Raw genomic sequence first — 16,911 nt, 5'->3', positions numbered from 1 at the left:
ATCCATTTTTCTTTATTTATGACCTGTTAAACTTGGTACTAGCTCCTAATTGTTGAAAATATTTAAAAACAAATGCAACCATTTATTACCTTATTATTTTGATGTTTATTTTGCAGATTACTATTTATAGATGGCAATAATTAGTTAAAGGGATAATATTTAGATATTTTGAAGGTTTATACTGACACATGTTGTGGAAAAAGTTAGTCTGGAGCGTCATATACCAGCTGCTATACCGCCTCTGTAGTGTCCTGCATTGTGCTGCCGACCCTGTTTCCACATGTAGGTGGGTCAGATGCTGACTTGTACCCTATTTGTCTCCAGTGTCCTCGGCGTCCTTGAGTGGAAACTGGCACGGTCACATGAGTCTTGGAAGCACCATGTCAGAATACCACATGCCCGCGCACGTACCGCAGTCCTACTCCTACAGCACAGCGCCCTACAGCCACTCCGCCCACAGCAGGTGAGAAAGAAGAAAAACCCACTTGGCCTCAACTCAGGCGTCTTATCCAATAAGCCACTCCCTGATCCTCCTTATCCCCACAGCTAACACTACTGTTAATTACCCAGAATGGATGTTTACAGAACGAAATAAGCTGCTTCATGGTTTTTAACAACATTACTGTGCACTGATGTGTGACCTTTTCTTCAGTTTGAGTTATGAAAAGCAGAAAGAACGGCCATGAGGTGACAGACGAGCTGAGGATTATCAGATCTGTTCCTCTGGACTTAAAGCTGCTTCTCCTCCCTAACTGTCCACCGGCCCTGCTTTCTTATAGATATGGCGCCTCCCAGCTTTTAAAAGGCTCCTGGCTCAGCCCCGAAGGCCAGAGGCGCTGTGCCCCTTTTCCTGCTAGCTCTTCCTCCTCAGCTTCCTCCTCCCCGCCCTCTTCCTCCTATCCCTCCTCTTCCTCCTGCTCCCCCGGGTGTCGGGTGAGGCAGGTTTCCTCCAGCCCTTCGCGACCAAGCTCCTCCAGAGGGCACAGGCTCAGTAAAGTGTCCTTTGCTAAAGGTAGTTCATAGTAAGTAAACAGAAAACCTCCCGGAGCCTGCGCGTCGCTCAGTTTGTCTGCAACGTGACTCCATAGTCTTGCTTGTCGATGTTTTGAAGTGTGTTTGACTGATCTCACGTTGTCATGTATGATAAGGTAACTGCATGGCTTCTTTAAAACCAAACATGCCTGCCTTACTTCTTCCAGCCGGCTTTTGTTGTCATACAGTGGTCACATTTCCCGCACATACTTTGTTTTCCTCTGCTGTTTGCCTTCCTCTCAGCCCACGAGAGAACCCTGCCCGTGTGCTGCCACTCGATATAGAATTTAACATATGGCTTTTAGTTTTAGTTCTAGTCATCCTTGCTATTGCCTTTCCTCTCACTCCCGTCTCACGCGAGCGAGCAAAGGAGCTTTAACGTTAATTTCATTGCATTTATTCAGCTTTTTTTTTTTTGCCACGGTAATACAAAACAGGTTCAGTTTGCAATGGAAGATATGTAGCCTCTCCGCTGTCCTGATATCAGCGGGAGGCCCATTTCCCAGAGCTGTGTACTGGTATGGTCCAGATACATGATTCAGCGTCCCCAAAACATTAATAAAACAGTCTCTTCTTCAGATAAAAACAGGACAGACAGGACGTCCGGGAGTCCATCTTATCAGTTAGAAAGCTCCCTCACTCCCTGCTGGGAACAGAGCTTGCTTTGACTGGTTATCGAATGTTGATTATTCTCTTAGAACTCTCTTTACACTTGGGACTGGGTGAGAGAGCTTTTTCAGAATTGGTCGGAGCTGTATCACTTCATTGCTGCTAATGCCTTTCTCAATTTTTCCGGCCGTACCTTCCAATAATGCTTCAGTGTCTGACATCAGTTCGAGCTCTCCAGTGTTTCCAGAAGTTGCATCACACCACTCACCCATGACCTTTACCCCCTCTCATGCGCAGATGTCCCCCAGAGTTTGAGAGGCGGAGTCGTGATAGGATGGCGTTCCCTGCACGACCTTTAGAGTGGCGTGGTGATGTTGCCTATGCTACTGAACAACACAAATAACCCCCCCCTGTCCCCTCCCATTAGCAGTCCCAGCACAGGAGAAAGGGTGAGAGATGAGAGTGTAAAGTCTTCCCCCTCATGGTGACGGTGATGTGTTTTTTTTTTGGATATCTGTGGCAGGGACTAACAGAAATCATCTCACATTTCTGATCATTTTTGTGTTGCTGTGTTTCCGTGGGTGTTGTGCGGTGGTGGGAGAGCACTTGTGTGGCAGAGGAGGAAATTGTGACCCCTGAAATGTGTCGCATTCAAAGGCTATGCTTGTGTTTTAATGCCTGCGTGCATCTGCTGTGCTGTACGGTGAGAAGGATTGACCCTGGGTTTGACATTTGTCTGAAACTGAGATAACAACACACCAGAAACTTGAGCGTGTCTTGTTTTTGTGTCCTGTAGACAGAACATAATCATCAACTATTTGGAAAATTGATTAATCCTTAATTTATCCACAAAAAATGGAAGAAAATATCTCAAATATAAAAAGGTCTTGCTTTCTCAGTTTTTTATTTTATCCAAGTGAATATCTTCGGGTATTAAATCGACAAAACAAGACATTTTTTGGTCAGTTTCCAGAATTTTCTGACCTTTTAATTCAAGCAATTGATTAATCTATTACTTCTTAAAATAAAAGGCATATTTTTATACATTTAGAACCATTTGTTAGAGCGCCAGTTTCCTCATCTTGGCACTTGAAGGCTAAAATAAAATAGGACAGTGTTGGAAGCCCAGGGTGAGTCCTTTCTTAACCAATCGCAAGCAACATTCAGTTTTCCATCCCTCTAATGTGTTTCATCTTGTCTGTTTCTTCCAGATCCTACATAGATGTCAACCAAATGGATCCGCACATCAGTAACCAAAATCACACAAACCCAGAGCCGGACGACAAGATACACTGGCACGAAGACTCTAAACCGGGAACAATAGTGTAGTCGCCCATCTGTCATCATCGCGCCGAATTCTTTCACCTTGACATGTCGTCATCGTGCCTTAGACTGCACTTACCTGTTTCTCTCTGTACCGGAGGATCCAAAGAATGAAGGAACTTAACTTTTCGTGAGAGTAAAGGAATCACGTTTCCTGTTGCCAAACTGACCCGCAACGCTGTGATCGTAACGGGAGCGTCTTCATGTCTGGATTGGGGGGGGGGGGGGGTGATGATGATGCACTGAAACTGTACCTGCTGTGGACTGAGTGGTGGAGACAAAAGGGAAAGAGACGACAGGATTACTGAGCCGCTGCGAACAACCCTCCGCCACACACATGTATGAACACTGTAATCATGAAGGATCAGATAAGGATGTTATCAAAGAAATGAAGGATTGAACTTGTTATGAATGAGTCAAAAACAAAGCATGGCTACTTCCTGGAACACTCTGCAGGGCCAGTTTTATTACAGCTTCTAACTAACAGCCTCACCATACTCCTTGTTTGTCATTTACAAAGTATTCTCACTGTCAGTACTTACGATACAAATGAGCCAAATACTTGTGACCATTCTGAGTATTACCCAATATCACTGCCACATCGGATCCGTCACCGCAGGAAGACCTTTTTTATTTTAACATGGTTCTTTTTCATCCATGCTGGAAATCATGGACTGGTGCTCCTAATTTCTCCCGAGAGAATGAAGCCGTATGTAAATGTGTTGTTTTTTGTAAATACACTGGTTCCGTCTTTTTTTTAGAGCATTTTTATGTTTTTGAAAAGCATGTAATATATAGTGAAAATGAAATGGTTGTTAAGCTGGTTCTTAGTCATTTGTACAATTGCATTTGTTTGAATAAAAAAAAATCAGCATTTAGATCAGTTTGTTTTCAGTCAAAGAATCTCGTAAACGAATAATTAAACTGTGGGAAAATCCTGTTAACTTTAAGTAAAGGGGATTTGGTTTAAATTAAAACTATATCAAAGCATCTGTTTACAAACTTACACAACTATTGCAATTATTTACACTTCTGCTGAAAAAGTCTTAGCTTGCAAAGGCCTGCTATTCATTTTTTATAGTCCAGTATGTGAAAGTATTGTGAGGTTTTAGTGAAAATAAATGTGTGTTACTGAGCATACGCCTGGATAAATGACACTTGGGACATACCACACAATTTATGGGACGGTTTCAAGTTTTGCAACGTGTAAAGATATACAATTTACTTTAAATCATCAGGAATTTCTCAATTTTGGGAGTCTGGGTTCACCGTGGAGGCACTTTAAAGAGAAGTGTTGGTCTGGATCTAAATGTAACACAACAGGAATATCTGATAAAACAAAGGGTCATTGAATGGATAAAGTAGTCCATTTAAAGGTAATGTAAAGACTGCAACATCTCAGGGAATCTAATCAAGGGAAAAGACCTGAGTGCAGGAAAACACAGGATTTAAACTCAAATCCGTTAAATTCGGTAATTGAACGTCTGTTCAGTCAATTCAATTAATGAAATGGGGTTTAAAGACAGTACCATGATAGCCACTGGAGGACAACAACTTAAACTCTAATGCACACCTAATTGCTCTGAACAACAGGCTTTGTCCCAGTGGCTCTGGACCATTATTGTAACGTATAAATAGTCTGTGGTGCATTCAAGGAGGCAGATTATACTTGGAAAGATAACTGTTTTCTTTTTAGCCGGTGTGAATAAATGCAGGGCTGCAATCAGTCCTGATGAGAGCTAATTATGAGGCGCTGATCTGCTTTTGGAAAGGCTCTCGTGCTGCAGAGCTGTGCTGTTCCCACCGCCTGCTGTGTTGCCAGGCTGGTTTTCCGCGTCCTTAAGCCGTGAACCGACCAAACCAGTCTTTAAAAGCTGTCACACCCATTATGGGTTATAAACCTGTTCTTCTCCCTCCCTGTGAATGACAAGCCGGTGTTTATAGCACCCAACCCTCCCTGTGGGCCTCTGTGTTTTAGAAGTCTGCTGTACACATGTAGATTACACTGCAACCTTTCGCCTCCTTTTTCCACTGTTGCTTCCTTCCACCACCAAATATCCTGCTTGCCTTATGAAGGCCACAGTGGAGCAGTTTCACTTGCTCTCACTGCCCCTTTCCAGTGTTTTGCTTCTTGAGTGAGCTCAGGGGAGGTCTCAGACACTTCCAACTTCTCGGCTTTAACCCGAGGCAGGCAGAGCAAGAAACTGGTGCAGTGTGTGTTTGGGGGGGTCGTTTTGTATCCAGCTGTCTCCCTGTGTCTCTGGGCTGCTGCTGCTGCTGCTGCTGCTGCCTCACACCAGCTGCAGACAGACATCAGGCGAGGCTGCTCCAGCTGACACTCCACTACATAAACAATGGGCTCTTATGTGCTTCCCCCTCATCTAACACTACAGACAAAGCTTTAATAGGAAGAAGATTATGGCAATTATAGCAAAAAAAGAGCAAAGAGTGTTCAAACCTTCAAACCTTGGGTGACAATTAAAGTCTTAGTTGAATATATCGTATGGTGGGTCTTTCGTTGAAACAAATCAAGAAATTGCCTGATAATTGTTGTGGCAACTTATAATCAGCTGCTGTCTAGAACATGTTTCCATCACATAACGTTCGCTCAGCTCAGGAAAACTCAACTTGTGTCTCCCAGGGGGCCCCTTTTGCAAAATGACAGTAGGTTAAGGGCCAGTTTGTGACATTTAGCGCTGAGCCTGGGCCACTGATTTGGAGGGGGGCTTCTCTGGAACTTTTTAGTTTTTGATAAACCAACCCCATGTCAGCCTATATTGGTGTCTCTGATTCAAATTGGCTAAAAGAACCAAAAGGAATTCCCATTGTCTCATTGACCGTGTAAAACAGGCACTCTCCCGTGAGTTGAGAATCATTAGTGCCTTTCAGCCTCATTGTTTTGGTTTTACGCTCCACAACTTTGAGGTTCCATTGTTGTGAACCCTGTTTTAGCCTAAGCAATAAGCTGCTTTTGGTTAAATAAAACTCATTATAAACCAACAGTAAGCTGCTTGACCAGACAGCGTTAACAACTTGCTAGGAAAAATAGCATAGCATTGGGCTAACGAGCCACCGATGACCCTTAATATTTGGGCTCCTCTGAACTAAAAGGAAAGTGAATATAGTCATTAAATTGATTCATTCATTAAATTGATTCAATAATATGACTGTAAATTAACTAAAATGATGTTGTACAAAGTTCACAGCTTGTTCTGCGCCAAAATGCCGTATTTTGTATATTTGATCAAGTTAAAGTACTTACACAGCGACTTGTGTTAAACATTAGCATCTGCGGCTTTTTGGGTGATTGCAGGTTTTTGGGTCTATTTTTAGGCAGTAGTCCTTAATTTACGAGACTCTGCCCAAATCTTGAACATCTTGTGAGAGTTTTTCAAATCTAGGATAAACATCTAGCGATCACCGGGTAATAGTAAAGAAACACTTTGGCATCAAAGTATGGTTTTAAATTAGGTATCGTTTTGGTGTCACTACTGAAACTACACCAGTGAAATTAGTGTCACACAAACAACACCCATTGAGCAGATGGATGTCTGCCATGCCATCGCTGCCATATGGCTCAAACAAACTCAGATTAAATTGACTTTGTTGTTTCACGGCTTCCCCTGGATCAGCGCATTTACCTTGATCCAGAGGGTAATGGCTCTGACACGTTATGAAGGAAGAACAGTGGGATTAGCAGCGCGGTCATATGGGCTAATAATACAGACAGCCTTCTACAGAGGAGGCAGTGAAAGCTGTGTGGGTGTACGATAAGATTGAAGGGCTCGTAAGGATGTGGCAGCCTGAAGAGGTCACAGGGGGGAATATGTCACGTGATCGGCTGCAGTGTGGGTTCAAGCAGCCAAACCTGCTTTTTTAACAGACTGACAGGCTGTCTGAGTTATGAGGCTTGCTAAATAGCTTGGCCAGTCAGAAACCAAAGCCTCACGGGCCTGCTGGTGGGGTCAACCCGAGTGTGCATTACCACAAACATTAAGGCTACCAGTGCCTGCTTCAAGAAACTGGAACTGGTCTACCGTGCTGGATATGGATGCACTTTGCTCTATAGCAGCTAATCGGCTAGCTAGCACTGCGAGTGGGACCAAGCTACTCCTCAATAAAAACATGCACTGTCTGATTTCAGAACTGCAGAAAGTCTACACATATTCCCTAACAGACTGAAAACCAACCCATTTGAGTGCATCATGGTCATTAAAAGCAAATCAACCCCAGCAAATTTCTGTATTTATCACTTTAGCCATTTTGAAGCTAATGTATTAGCTTATTTTAAGCTAATTAGCACTTGGGATTGTTTGGCCTGATTGAAAGCCTTACTTGCCGAGTGTATTGCTGTTCTGAATGTGTATCTTCATGGTTGATTGCACTTATTGTAAGTCAATAAATACAATGCAACGTCCCACGCCTTTATGTGGTAGAACCCAAAGATGACGCAGATGTTGCAAGTGTTAGCATCTAGCGCAGAAACAGTACACAGGTTTGTTTTTGTGTCACTGACTCATGTTGCCTCACTGAACATCACCTTTGGAAGCAATTATGTTCTTTCAAGATTACAAGGGTTTCACACAAAAACACCAATAACTAATAAGGGCTGTTGTTTGCCTCTACTGGTTTCTGTCAAACCCCAAAGGCACACCTGTTGGGCGTGCAGCACACACGCACGCACGCACGCACACGCGCGCACACACACACACACACACACACACACACACACACACACACACACACACACACACACACACACACACACACACACACACACACACACACACACACACACACACACACACACACACACACACACACACACACACACACACACACACACACACACACACACACACACACACACATGTTGGTATGATCCTCACAACAGCTGCAGCTACACAAGGGCCTCCACTGTGCCCCCAGAGACAGACATGACTTAACATGAGTTTATATCCACCAGTGCTTGTGTTCACTCCCTCCTGTTGCACAATATGGATGTAGATGAGGCACAGCAGGAGAGGACATTTATCACCACTGTAGCAGGGTGGAGGAATATCGTTACACCCGAGTGTGCAGAGGTCATTAGTAGGGTTCATTAGAGAACCACACATAGAACATCCTAACAGATTTAAGCAAAAGCCTTTGGTCGTTTATAAACTGTAGGCCCTGCAGTAAAAATACTGTTGATTTAATCCTTCAAGATGATTTAAAGCTCTATGTTTTGGGAAAGGAAATGTGATATGAATCAGGCCTTGAGTGAACTTTAAACAAACCCCTTTGTAAACCCCATCCAGACATCGAAATAGGAACATTTGGTGTATTTAGGGCTACTGAAATGGAGATTTCTGTCTCAGAATACGAGGCAATTCGGGAAAATAGGATGGAAAAAGTAGTTACCACTTATGTCGACTTCAATTAGGAATGTATTTTTGTTGTATTACATGTCTCTGAAATGAGCAAATTAGCCCAAATGATCGAATTGACGACACTAAAAGGTGTTTTTCACCTTAAGTCTATTAATAAGTGTAAAGTTTGCAAACTCAGCAGAGCAGCTGGACATTTACTGTCCCTCACATTTTCCCTGCTGCTCCTAAACTTCAACTTTAAACTACCCCAACCATCTGTACAGGATAAACAACAAATAGGAATCCTACTTCTTGGCCCCACTTGTCCTGCAGGAGGACAGCCTTCATCAGAGAGAGCTTGTCAGGTAGAAACAAGTAACTAGGAGAAAATCTGGGAACAACACAAAATGTGCAATAATTGTGTCCGTGCAGGAGACTGTTTTGAGTAACAGCAAAACATTCCCAAAATGTGACATAAGGTAATAATTATCATCAAAACCAGTAGTCTCTGAAGTTCTTTTTAAATCCCATCTCTCTTATCTTCATGTTTCCCCTCAATGCTTACACACTGCCACGTCACATATAACACAGTTCCACATGGATTCTCCTTATCTGCAGTCAATTTTAAAAGGAATCCAATTTTTTTTTGGTCTGAAGTTGCTGACACAGCGAGTTGAAGCGAGGTTTGGAGGTGAATGACTGCAGATGAATCCGCCGCTCCGTCACTGTGCAGCGCTCAGCTCTCCACACTATAATCCACTGCAGCCCATTGATTAGCATGAGGGTAAGTGGAGAGGAAGGCAGAGTTAGCCAATCCATCAGCCAGAGGGGCATTGTCAAAGATTAAACGGAGCAGTGAGAGGTGCAGCAGGAATACTGATGGTCAGGGTTAAGACCTCGCACTCCTTTGAAGTCTTCATCTCAAATATTGACTCAATGATCAGTGTTTGTAGAAGTATGTATTTCATAGCTCAACACAAAGGTTTCTTTTTTAAAAGCATGAACATGAAGTTGGAAAGGTTTATAGCACAGTGTAGGATTTAAGGTAACAACATTTACTATACTTAAGTACTTCACTTGAGTATTGGTATACTTTCTCCCTCAGGTGCATTACATTAAAGAAAGATATTGCATAGAAAACATATGAAACACTTTTAAAATACAATGCATTGTGCAAAAACACAGTTTATGTTGGATTTTAAAAGATGAATCAATTCAAAATGAATCCTCCCCTCATTCAATATGATTGCATTCATATTTCATGCAAAAATGCCCAACATTTCATGGTTTCAGCTTCATAAAAGAGACAATTTTGCAGCTTTTTTGTATTAAAAAGGGGCCCCATTATGCTCATTTTCAGGTTTGTGCCTCTATTATGAAAACCCCCAAAAGCATAAAAGGACCTCTTCAATTGTGAAGTTTTACAAATCACACAGTTCAATGAGCAATCCAAAATGAAAACCAGCAGTCTTATATGAAAATGAGCTCTGCTTTAACTTTATTGGGTTATAATATATTATGGTGTATTGCACATATTCTCTCATTGGAAGTATAAACTCACAGTAGACATGTTTCTGCATTGAGACATTTCACATTTGGTTCTTTAACTGATACTTACAGATTTTCACATTTTCAAAGAGTAACATAAGTACTTTTTTTTGAGTGAATGATCTGAATACTTCCTCCAGCACTGTTAATATTCTTTTCATGTAAGTAAACATTATCCCAAAACTTCAAGCCTTCAAAATACCCTGGCAGTGATGTGTGTCGAGTGTGCCCTCTTTAAGTGTTTGTCACACGACGACACATTGCTTTCACGACTTTAGCTGAGCGTAACCCGTTTCTGAGACTCATAAAACTGATTTCTGACGTCGGCAGGAGTCTGCAGCTGTGAGCAGGAACACATTGCATAGCAGAGGAGTGAAGTGCATGAAGTAAAAGTGCCCCGACAAGTTGTGGGTGGAGTGAGAGATTCCTTGAGGTAAAGATAAAGCCCTTCAGATTACAAGCTTTCTTTTAAAAAGCACAACACCCTGTATAGGAAACAGGCTTTAAAAAGGGTTTAGACATTCACAGAAAAAGTGACAATCTTTGGCCAGGTGTGCATACAGTCCCATCAATCCTTCAGTTTCTCCTCCAGGTAGTTCTGGATCTTTATAAGCTTCTCCTCTTGCTCACCCAGAGCCTGCAGAAAAATACCCATGGGTGACCGCTTCAGCCCGACGGCCTCTATCTTATTCTCCACCTTATTCTTCATGTTGCGGAGGCGATAGGATGCATGTGCGAGTATCACTGTAAAGCAGATGGGGAGAGTGACTGTGAATGTTTGGCAAAAACAAACCTATAAACTCTGTTCTCATTATGAGTCAAACCAGAAAAGCATCAGTGTGGAGGATCTGCATTTCAGCCTAAAACATGTTTCATTGATTTTGAAAGAACTGTTGTCATTTCACAATTCTCCAAATGCACTGATCATGATACCACAGCTATATGACACACATTGAGTTACTTCTGTATGCAGGGTGGGGAGGGTTGCTTTAAAAATGTATTCTGTGACAATTACTATTTAGAAAAAATGGAAGCAGACTCTTAATATCATTGTTACTTATTGTGAACTTAGGATCAAAAGCGTCTCCTCTGCTCTGAGATTTTATTCAAAGGAGAACCTGCCTTTCATGAAGCATATTCAGGCTATACACCAACAATGGCACACACATACTACAGTTTCAAAAAGCAGAAATAAAATCTGAGCTGACAGGAAATGCTCCGTTTTAGTTTAACACACACAGTTCATCTCACGCACATTATTTAATGAACATACAGGTTCACATACTGGATTAAAAAAACAGAACAAATTATCCAAAGAAGGGGAAAACCATAAAGCAGATTCAGGCAGTAGGCGTTTAGATTCACACTTAAAGTATTAGCCTACAGAACAGAACAGCTGACAGAGGAGAAATAATATCTGATCCTTTCACAACTAACACTATGTGCTCTTTTAGACTAACTTTGTAATCCTGCTATAAATTCCCTTTTATCAGTCATTTCATTACGTCTTTTTTCATACAACTGTAAGGGATGAAAAAAGGAAATCACCCCGTTACATGTGAACTGTTTCTTCCCTAGCCTGTTCATATGTGTGTTTACTCACGAGCCAGGGGGAGAATGATTGCAGACAGGAACCATATGACGCTCCCCAGCATGCAGATTAAGATGTAGCTGGTGACCGCGAGGCCGATCCCGAACGCCACGGGGTTGACTCTCTTGAAGCTGCTCATGGCATCTTGGTTCTCTGCGGCCCACACCGAGCCCAGGAAGACGGCCGACACCAGAGCCAAGGCTGCGAACATCCCCTCAGGGTTCAGGCACCTGCAGGGCAGCGACACACATGAGAGGAGAAGGTCAGTTAAAAATGTCCTATAATGCTTTTTTTGGGATTTCCTTTTCCTGTAGTGTATTATACAGGTTTACATGTAAATGGTCTGCAAAAGCTAAAATCCTCAAGTTTCGGAAAATAGTGGCATCACTCTGTAACGCTCACGCTTCTATTGGCGCTCAAACACATTGTACGTGATAGGCTAAGTGGCGGGACATCTGTAAGAGGTTGAACAATCACAAAGAGCCGACCAGCTAACCAATCAGAGCAGACTGGGCTCTGGTTTCAGACAGAGAGTGAAAAGAGGTGCTGCAGCACAGGCAGTATGAGAAAAATAAAGAGCTTTTTGAACATTAAAGCATGCAGACATGTCCCAGGAGAGGCACAAAATACAAATATGAACATAGTGTGTCCTCTTTAAATCAGATTTGATGCAGCTGACCTGAAAATGAGCATACAAGGGCCCCTTTAAAACTCTCACATTGTGTGTGTGTGTGTGTGTGTGTGGTCACTGGCTCCACCTAGTGGTTGGATGGATCATTATTCTACCAAAGTCTTTCTGGTTTCTGCTTTTCACCTCATGTGGCGGCAGCAAGTACTGAAAACTGATAAAGGTTCATTTGTGTGTTAGTAAACTGCGTGTAGGGTTTTAATGATGGTTGGATAAAATGAGGAATTTAAAGACCACACCTGAGTTGAAATTATAATGGTTTTATTTTAATATTTTCCAAGATTTTATAGACGAACTAATCCATGAATCAAAAAAAAGTTGGCGGACAACAACAATGAAAACAGTAATGACTTAAGAGTTTGTGCTGTCGCAATCTAAATATCATGGGCAAAATAATTCACTTGAAATTGTGAATACATTTGTGTTTTGTCTTTTTTCGGTTATTAAATTACATCCACAGTAATTCCTCTGACTGTTTAACATCTCGGTTTTGTATTTATTTTAATCCTCTTTATTATAAATACGCAAACCACTCAATTAAACCTGAATCAAATGTCTCATCTCGCTGTACTACATGATCAGACAAAATAAGAAATGTAAAGATGCGACTTTGCAATTTTTTTAATCGTTTCTAACATTTTTATTGATCAAATCATAAATCCATAAATCAAGAAAATAATCTGCAGATTCATCGACATAATATTAAATCTCTTCAGCAGCAAAAACCCTATTATCATGTAAAACTCAGAGCTGCGATAACTTACCTGACACTAAATAATAATAATAGAAATTATCCATATATTGCAGGCAGTATATATTGCTCCAAAAAGTCATTTACATAAGGAGATAAATCTTAACCCACATCAAATCCACTGTCCACTTTGCAGGTGGGATAGCAACTCGCCGTCGCCATCTGGTGGACAAACGAAGTAATAACACTCATATTTTTAAATCACCTGAAAAACATCTTTGGCTTTTCTTCTTACTTACATTTCATAATTGATTGTATCAAAATAGCTGTGATAAGCTAAAACAAAACAACATATTCTTAGTAAATCAGTTGTTTATCCATTGTAAATAAGTTCCTAATTCCTGAAAATCTCCAGACATCATGTAGAGATAAACAAAAGAGAAGGTTAGCTTCGCATTAGCCTCTTTCACCAGTCCTGCTAGAAATGCAAGACAGAATTCTCAATTGCACTGTGAAATTGTGAGCATGTTAGAAGATTGATTGGATCCCTGGGTGTGTTAACAACCTTTTCCTGAGTCTGTAATTACGTTGTGCAACCGTGCCTCTTTGCATGCAACCTACATTTTTTTCAATTCAATAAATGTTTCTCCTCTGCATATCTCACATACATCTTAGACACCCACACAAACTGTGTGCCAACAAGGAACAAACAGACAATGTGTTAATTGAAAAACAACTTGAGACTATTATCAACAGCAGCAGACTCCCCGCTTCCACCTACAGCAGTTGTGTTCAAGTTTCTTAAACCATGTTTTATATGTTTCAACTGTGTAAAAAAAATCACCGTAATGTCAATGTCAAAGTCCATCTTTGCTTAGGGTCATGACTCAGAATTGACTCATTGAGAATGTATCCAATACTGTGTGATCTCTCTAATCTGGGGTTCAGCTGTTTACCCACCACTGTGCTGCTGCAGTGTAAACACTGACTAGACAAACCTTATGAGGCCTTCAGGACTATAGCACCAATATGTCAACACACAGGTCAGCGGACAGACCATGACGGGGCAGCTATTTGAAGTAAATTAAGCTCTGGTTGCTGGAACAAAGCCGTGCCAACTATGAGAAGATACTTCCCCTAGATGAGAGATTTAACCTCTTGTTTCCTGATCTGTGTAAATCTATCTGATACTGAACTAGTTCTTCAGGAAGTGTGCAGTAGTGTAGATTAGTGCTGTTTATACTTTCACTTTCACCAAAAGAGTGTTCATACTTTTAAAGGGCCAACTCAAGACCTTTACAGTGATTGCTCAAGACGCACTAATTTAATTGGCTTTAATTGAAGTGTGAGCTTCATTCTGTCCGGTGTTTGTTGACTCCTGTTGGCATTAAGTGTTTTTGTTCATTACAAAGTTAAAAGTTGCGTTGTCTATGAATAAGGAGAGCTTTGGTAGTTATTATTTAGTTTGTTTGTTTTTTGTGTTTTATTTTGGTGTACTTTCTGTTAGCTTTGCATCTTAAAAGTGCTACCTAAATAATTTGTTTGGTTTTAAAAATAGTGTAGTGGATTGCTTTCCCTCTTTCTTTCACTTGTGTCTATTTATTTCAGTCTGTACTTCCACATTGGTACATAACAGGTGCTTTATGACATACATTTTTAATTCTATAGTAATATCAATGAAAAGCCTTAAACTATATCCTACATAAGAGGACAAATTGTTTGAAATAAGTTGTTAAAAATTGGGTTCCTATGATGAGAATGAAGACACACAGACAGCAACATTGCATCACATGATCGCTGAATCATTATTTCCCATTCACTCTTATGCAGAAGAAGTACTTAGATTTGGTACTTAAGTAAAAGTAGCAATAAGTATAACACTAACACTAATAACACTAATAAGTAACACTTAAAGTACCAAAACTAAAAGTACTCCTTATGCGTAATGGCCCATTTCAGAATCCTGTATATATATATATATATATATATATATATATATGATGACAGTTTATGTGTTTTTAACTACTTTGAATAACTTTATATACTGCTGCTGGATATCTTAACCTATAGATATATGTAAACGGTTATTTAATAATTGATTTGTACTTTGCATTAGCTTATAATTTAAATATAAAAGTTAACTAGTAAATAAAAGCTGTACAAAAATAATGTAGAGAAGTAAAAAGTACAATATTGGCTTCTAAGATGTAGTGGATCCGAAGTATAAAGTAGCATAAATTGAGAATACTCAAGTAAAGTACAAGTACCTCATAATTGTACTTCAGTAAATGTACACGACTGCTCTTCAATCCAACCTTTCTAGATCTGTGATTGAAACCCTTCTTCACAGACGTTACATCCCTCATGCACCTGCTTACTTAATCCCTTTAAGTAGGCTACATTGCAGTTTGCACTAACAGGACACAACAATACACACGAGGTGAAAACAACCATGAAAAGTGAATTAAGCTGCAAACCATCAAATAAGCACATCGAGAATTACTGTATGCATATTAAGTAACTTACCCGACAATAGGCATTGGCGATAAGCAAGTTTATCGTATTACAGACTTCATAAAAGCGGGAAGTCACAGTGAGAGCAAACTAAAATCTGCGAGAAGATATTGAAAAGACTGAAGATGGGATTCTTTTTTTCGGCGTTGAAACTTTATTATCATGATCATATCAAACCGTTAAGGACTTATTTCAGTCAAACAATGGTGCAAAACAGTATTGATACATTGAATAAACTTAATTATAAAATTCAATCTTAACAAAGCACAGTTATTAAAGTAACACAATGGTCCCATAACACTCACATGAATTGCTCGCGAGTAGCCAGTTAAATTACTTGCAAATGCTGTCGGCGTGATAACAACCTCACGCTATTGGTCAGAAACACTAAATTCCTGTACTGAATTTCATGTCAGAGAAGGATAAAAGTGATAATGCCGTTGTCGTATAACCGTATTTTATTGCCTCTGCTTAGTTATGTTCGAAAGTTACAACTGCAGTTGTGCTCATGTTACATCCAGAGCTAGAACTGCTACGCCGACAGCATACTTCCGTACTGAGCTAAGTTAAGCTAAACCTAAACAATGCTTAATAACACAATGCTGATCAATTACTTGTGTATTATAGATTTGGAAGGATACTTGCAGGTGATTGTAGAACAGCTTTCTTTGGATGTAGTACTCTCACATGCAGTTGAGAAGTGTTCAGTCTTGTTCACGAGGCTGAAGACTGGCAGTAATTCACTGTGACAACAAACACCTTACACTTGCTAATGTAGACTTGTCTAGGTAAAGTCTAGTTGTGAACTTGTGAATTGACAGAATACTAGGGTTTAGGTAGCCATGGTACTATGTCTTGAAAACTTAAGGTTTATGATTTTGAATAAAGCATGTCATGTGAAGATACAATGTTAATATTTATATACACTCTTCAAATTTTGTATATAAATCCAATTTGACTTATTAAAATGAGAAGTATACTCGTCATCGGTAAGAAAACACTGCACCGTGGCATGTATTACTGCCAAAATGGTGGCTCCCAACCAAAAGTCACGTGACCGCAGGAGCTCTATAGCGATGTAGTTGGTTTGATAATAAAGCAGGTTGCTGACCACCCTGTTGTTCCATCTCGCCGGATCTTTGTCGTCCGGTTTGGAGAATCTCTCCGAGCCGGGGAAGAAGTCGCTCCAGGATCTGAGCGGAGTCAGCTCCACTTTAGCCATTTGCGTCCAGCTCCGTTTACTGGTCTGACAGGACTTCATAACAAGCCGTGAAGTCACCAGAGTAACAAACTAAAATCTCGCGAGAAGATATTTGACAGCAGGCTGCGACGTGGGTTTTTTTTTGGATGAAACTTTATTATCATGAGTCATATACAAACCTTTAAGGCACTTATTTTCAGTCAAAACCAAATGTGTGCAAATACAGTATTGATACAATGAAATAAACAGTGTACATCTTACAAAAACAATCATTAACAAAGCAAGGATTTATTAAAGTAACACAAATGGTCACCAAAGCAACACACTGAATTCTCGCGATAAGTTAATTACCGCAAGCTGCTC

At 40.6% G+C, this 16,911-nt stretch overlaps 2 protein-coding genes across 6 annotated transcripts in view; one reads left to right on the top strand and one right to left on the bottom strand.

Moving 5' to 3' along the window:
- frmd4ba (FERM domain containing 4Ba) overlaps positions 1 to 3,842 on the top strand; it is a 48,160-nt gene extending 44,318 nt beyond the window's left edge. For 3 of the 5 annotated variants that reach the window (XM_063910765.1, XM_063910762.1, XM_063910761.1), the window contains exons 22-24: positions 325 to 463; positions 780 to 1,022; positions 2,853 to 3,842. In XM_063910765.1, the coding sequence (XP_063766835.1) occupies positions 325 to 463; positions 780 to 1,022; position 2,853 (383 nt within the window). In that variant the 3' untranslated portion in view covers positions 2,854 to 3,842. Of the gene's footprint in view, positions 1 to 324; positions 464 to 779; positions 1,023 to 1,938; positions 2,091 to 2,852 lie in introns of all 5 variants that reach the window. The other 2 variants (XM_063910764.1, XM_063910763.1) reach the window with 2 other exon arrangements.
- Positions 3,843 to 9,255: 5,413 nt separating this feature from the next.
- On the bottom strand, positions 9,256 to 16,633 carry arl6ip5a (ADP-ribosylation factor-like 6 interacting protein 5a). Its single transcript, XM_063911010.1, has 3 exons — positions 16,391 to 16,633; positions 11,467 to 11,684; positions 9,256 to 10,607 (listed from the first exon to the last, which is right to left on the bottom strand). The coding sequence occupies exons 1-3, from the start codon at positions 16,606 to 16,608 to the stop codon at positions 10,432 to 10,434; spliced, it is 612 nt and encodes a 203-aa protein (XP_063767080.1). The 5' UTR covers positions 16,609 to 16,633; the 3' UTR covers positions 9,256 to 10,431.
- Positions 16,634 to 16,911: the final 278 nt, after the last annotated feature.

The sequence above is a fragment of the Eleginops maclovinus genome, chromosome 20 (genome assembly GCF_036324505.1).
Source record: "Eleginops maclovinus isolate JMC-PN-2008 ecotype Puerto Natales chromosome 20, JC_Emac_rtc_rv5, whole genome shotgun sequence".
Lineage (NCBI taxonomy): Eukaryota > Metazoa > Chordata > Actinopteri > Perciformes > Eleginopidae > Eleginops > Eleginops maclovinus.
This window is presented reverse-complemented; position numbering and strand designations above follow the sequence as displayed.

Bases quoted from the DNA above. Each gene is read 5' to 3' on its own strand.
- arl6ip5a (XM_063911010.1), bottom strand. From the start codon at position 16,608: ATGAAGTCCTGTCAGACCAGTAAACGGAGCTGGACGCAAATGGCTAAA. The intron at 11,685-16,390 runs GTTGGGAGCCAC...GCTGCCCTGCAG, and splicing joins CTGCGGTCACGTGACTTTTG to GTGCCTGAACCCTGAGGGGA. The intron at 10,608-11,466 runs GTGAGTAAACAC...TCTGCTTTACAG, and splicing joins AATCATTCTCCCCCTGGCTC to TGATACTCGCACATGCATCC.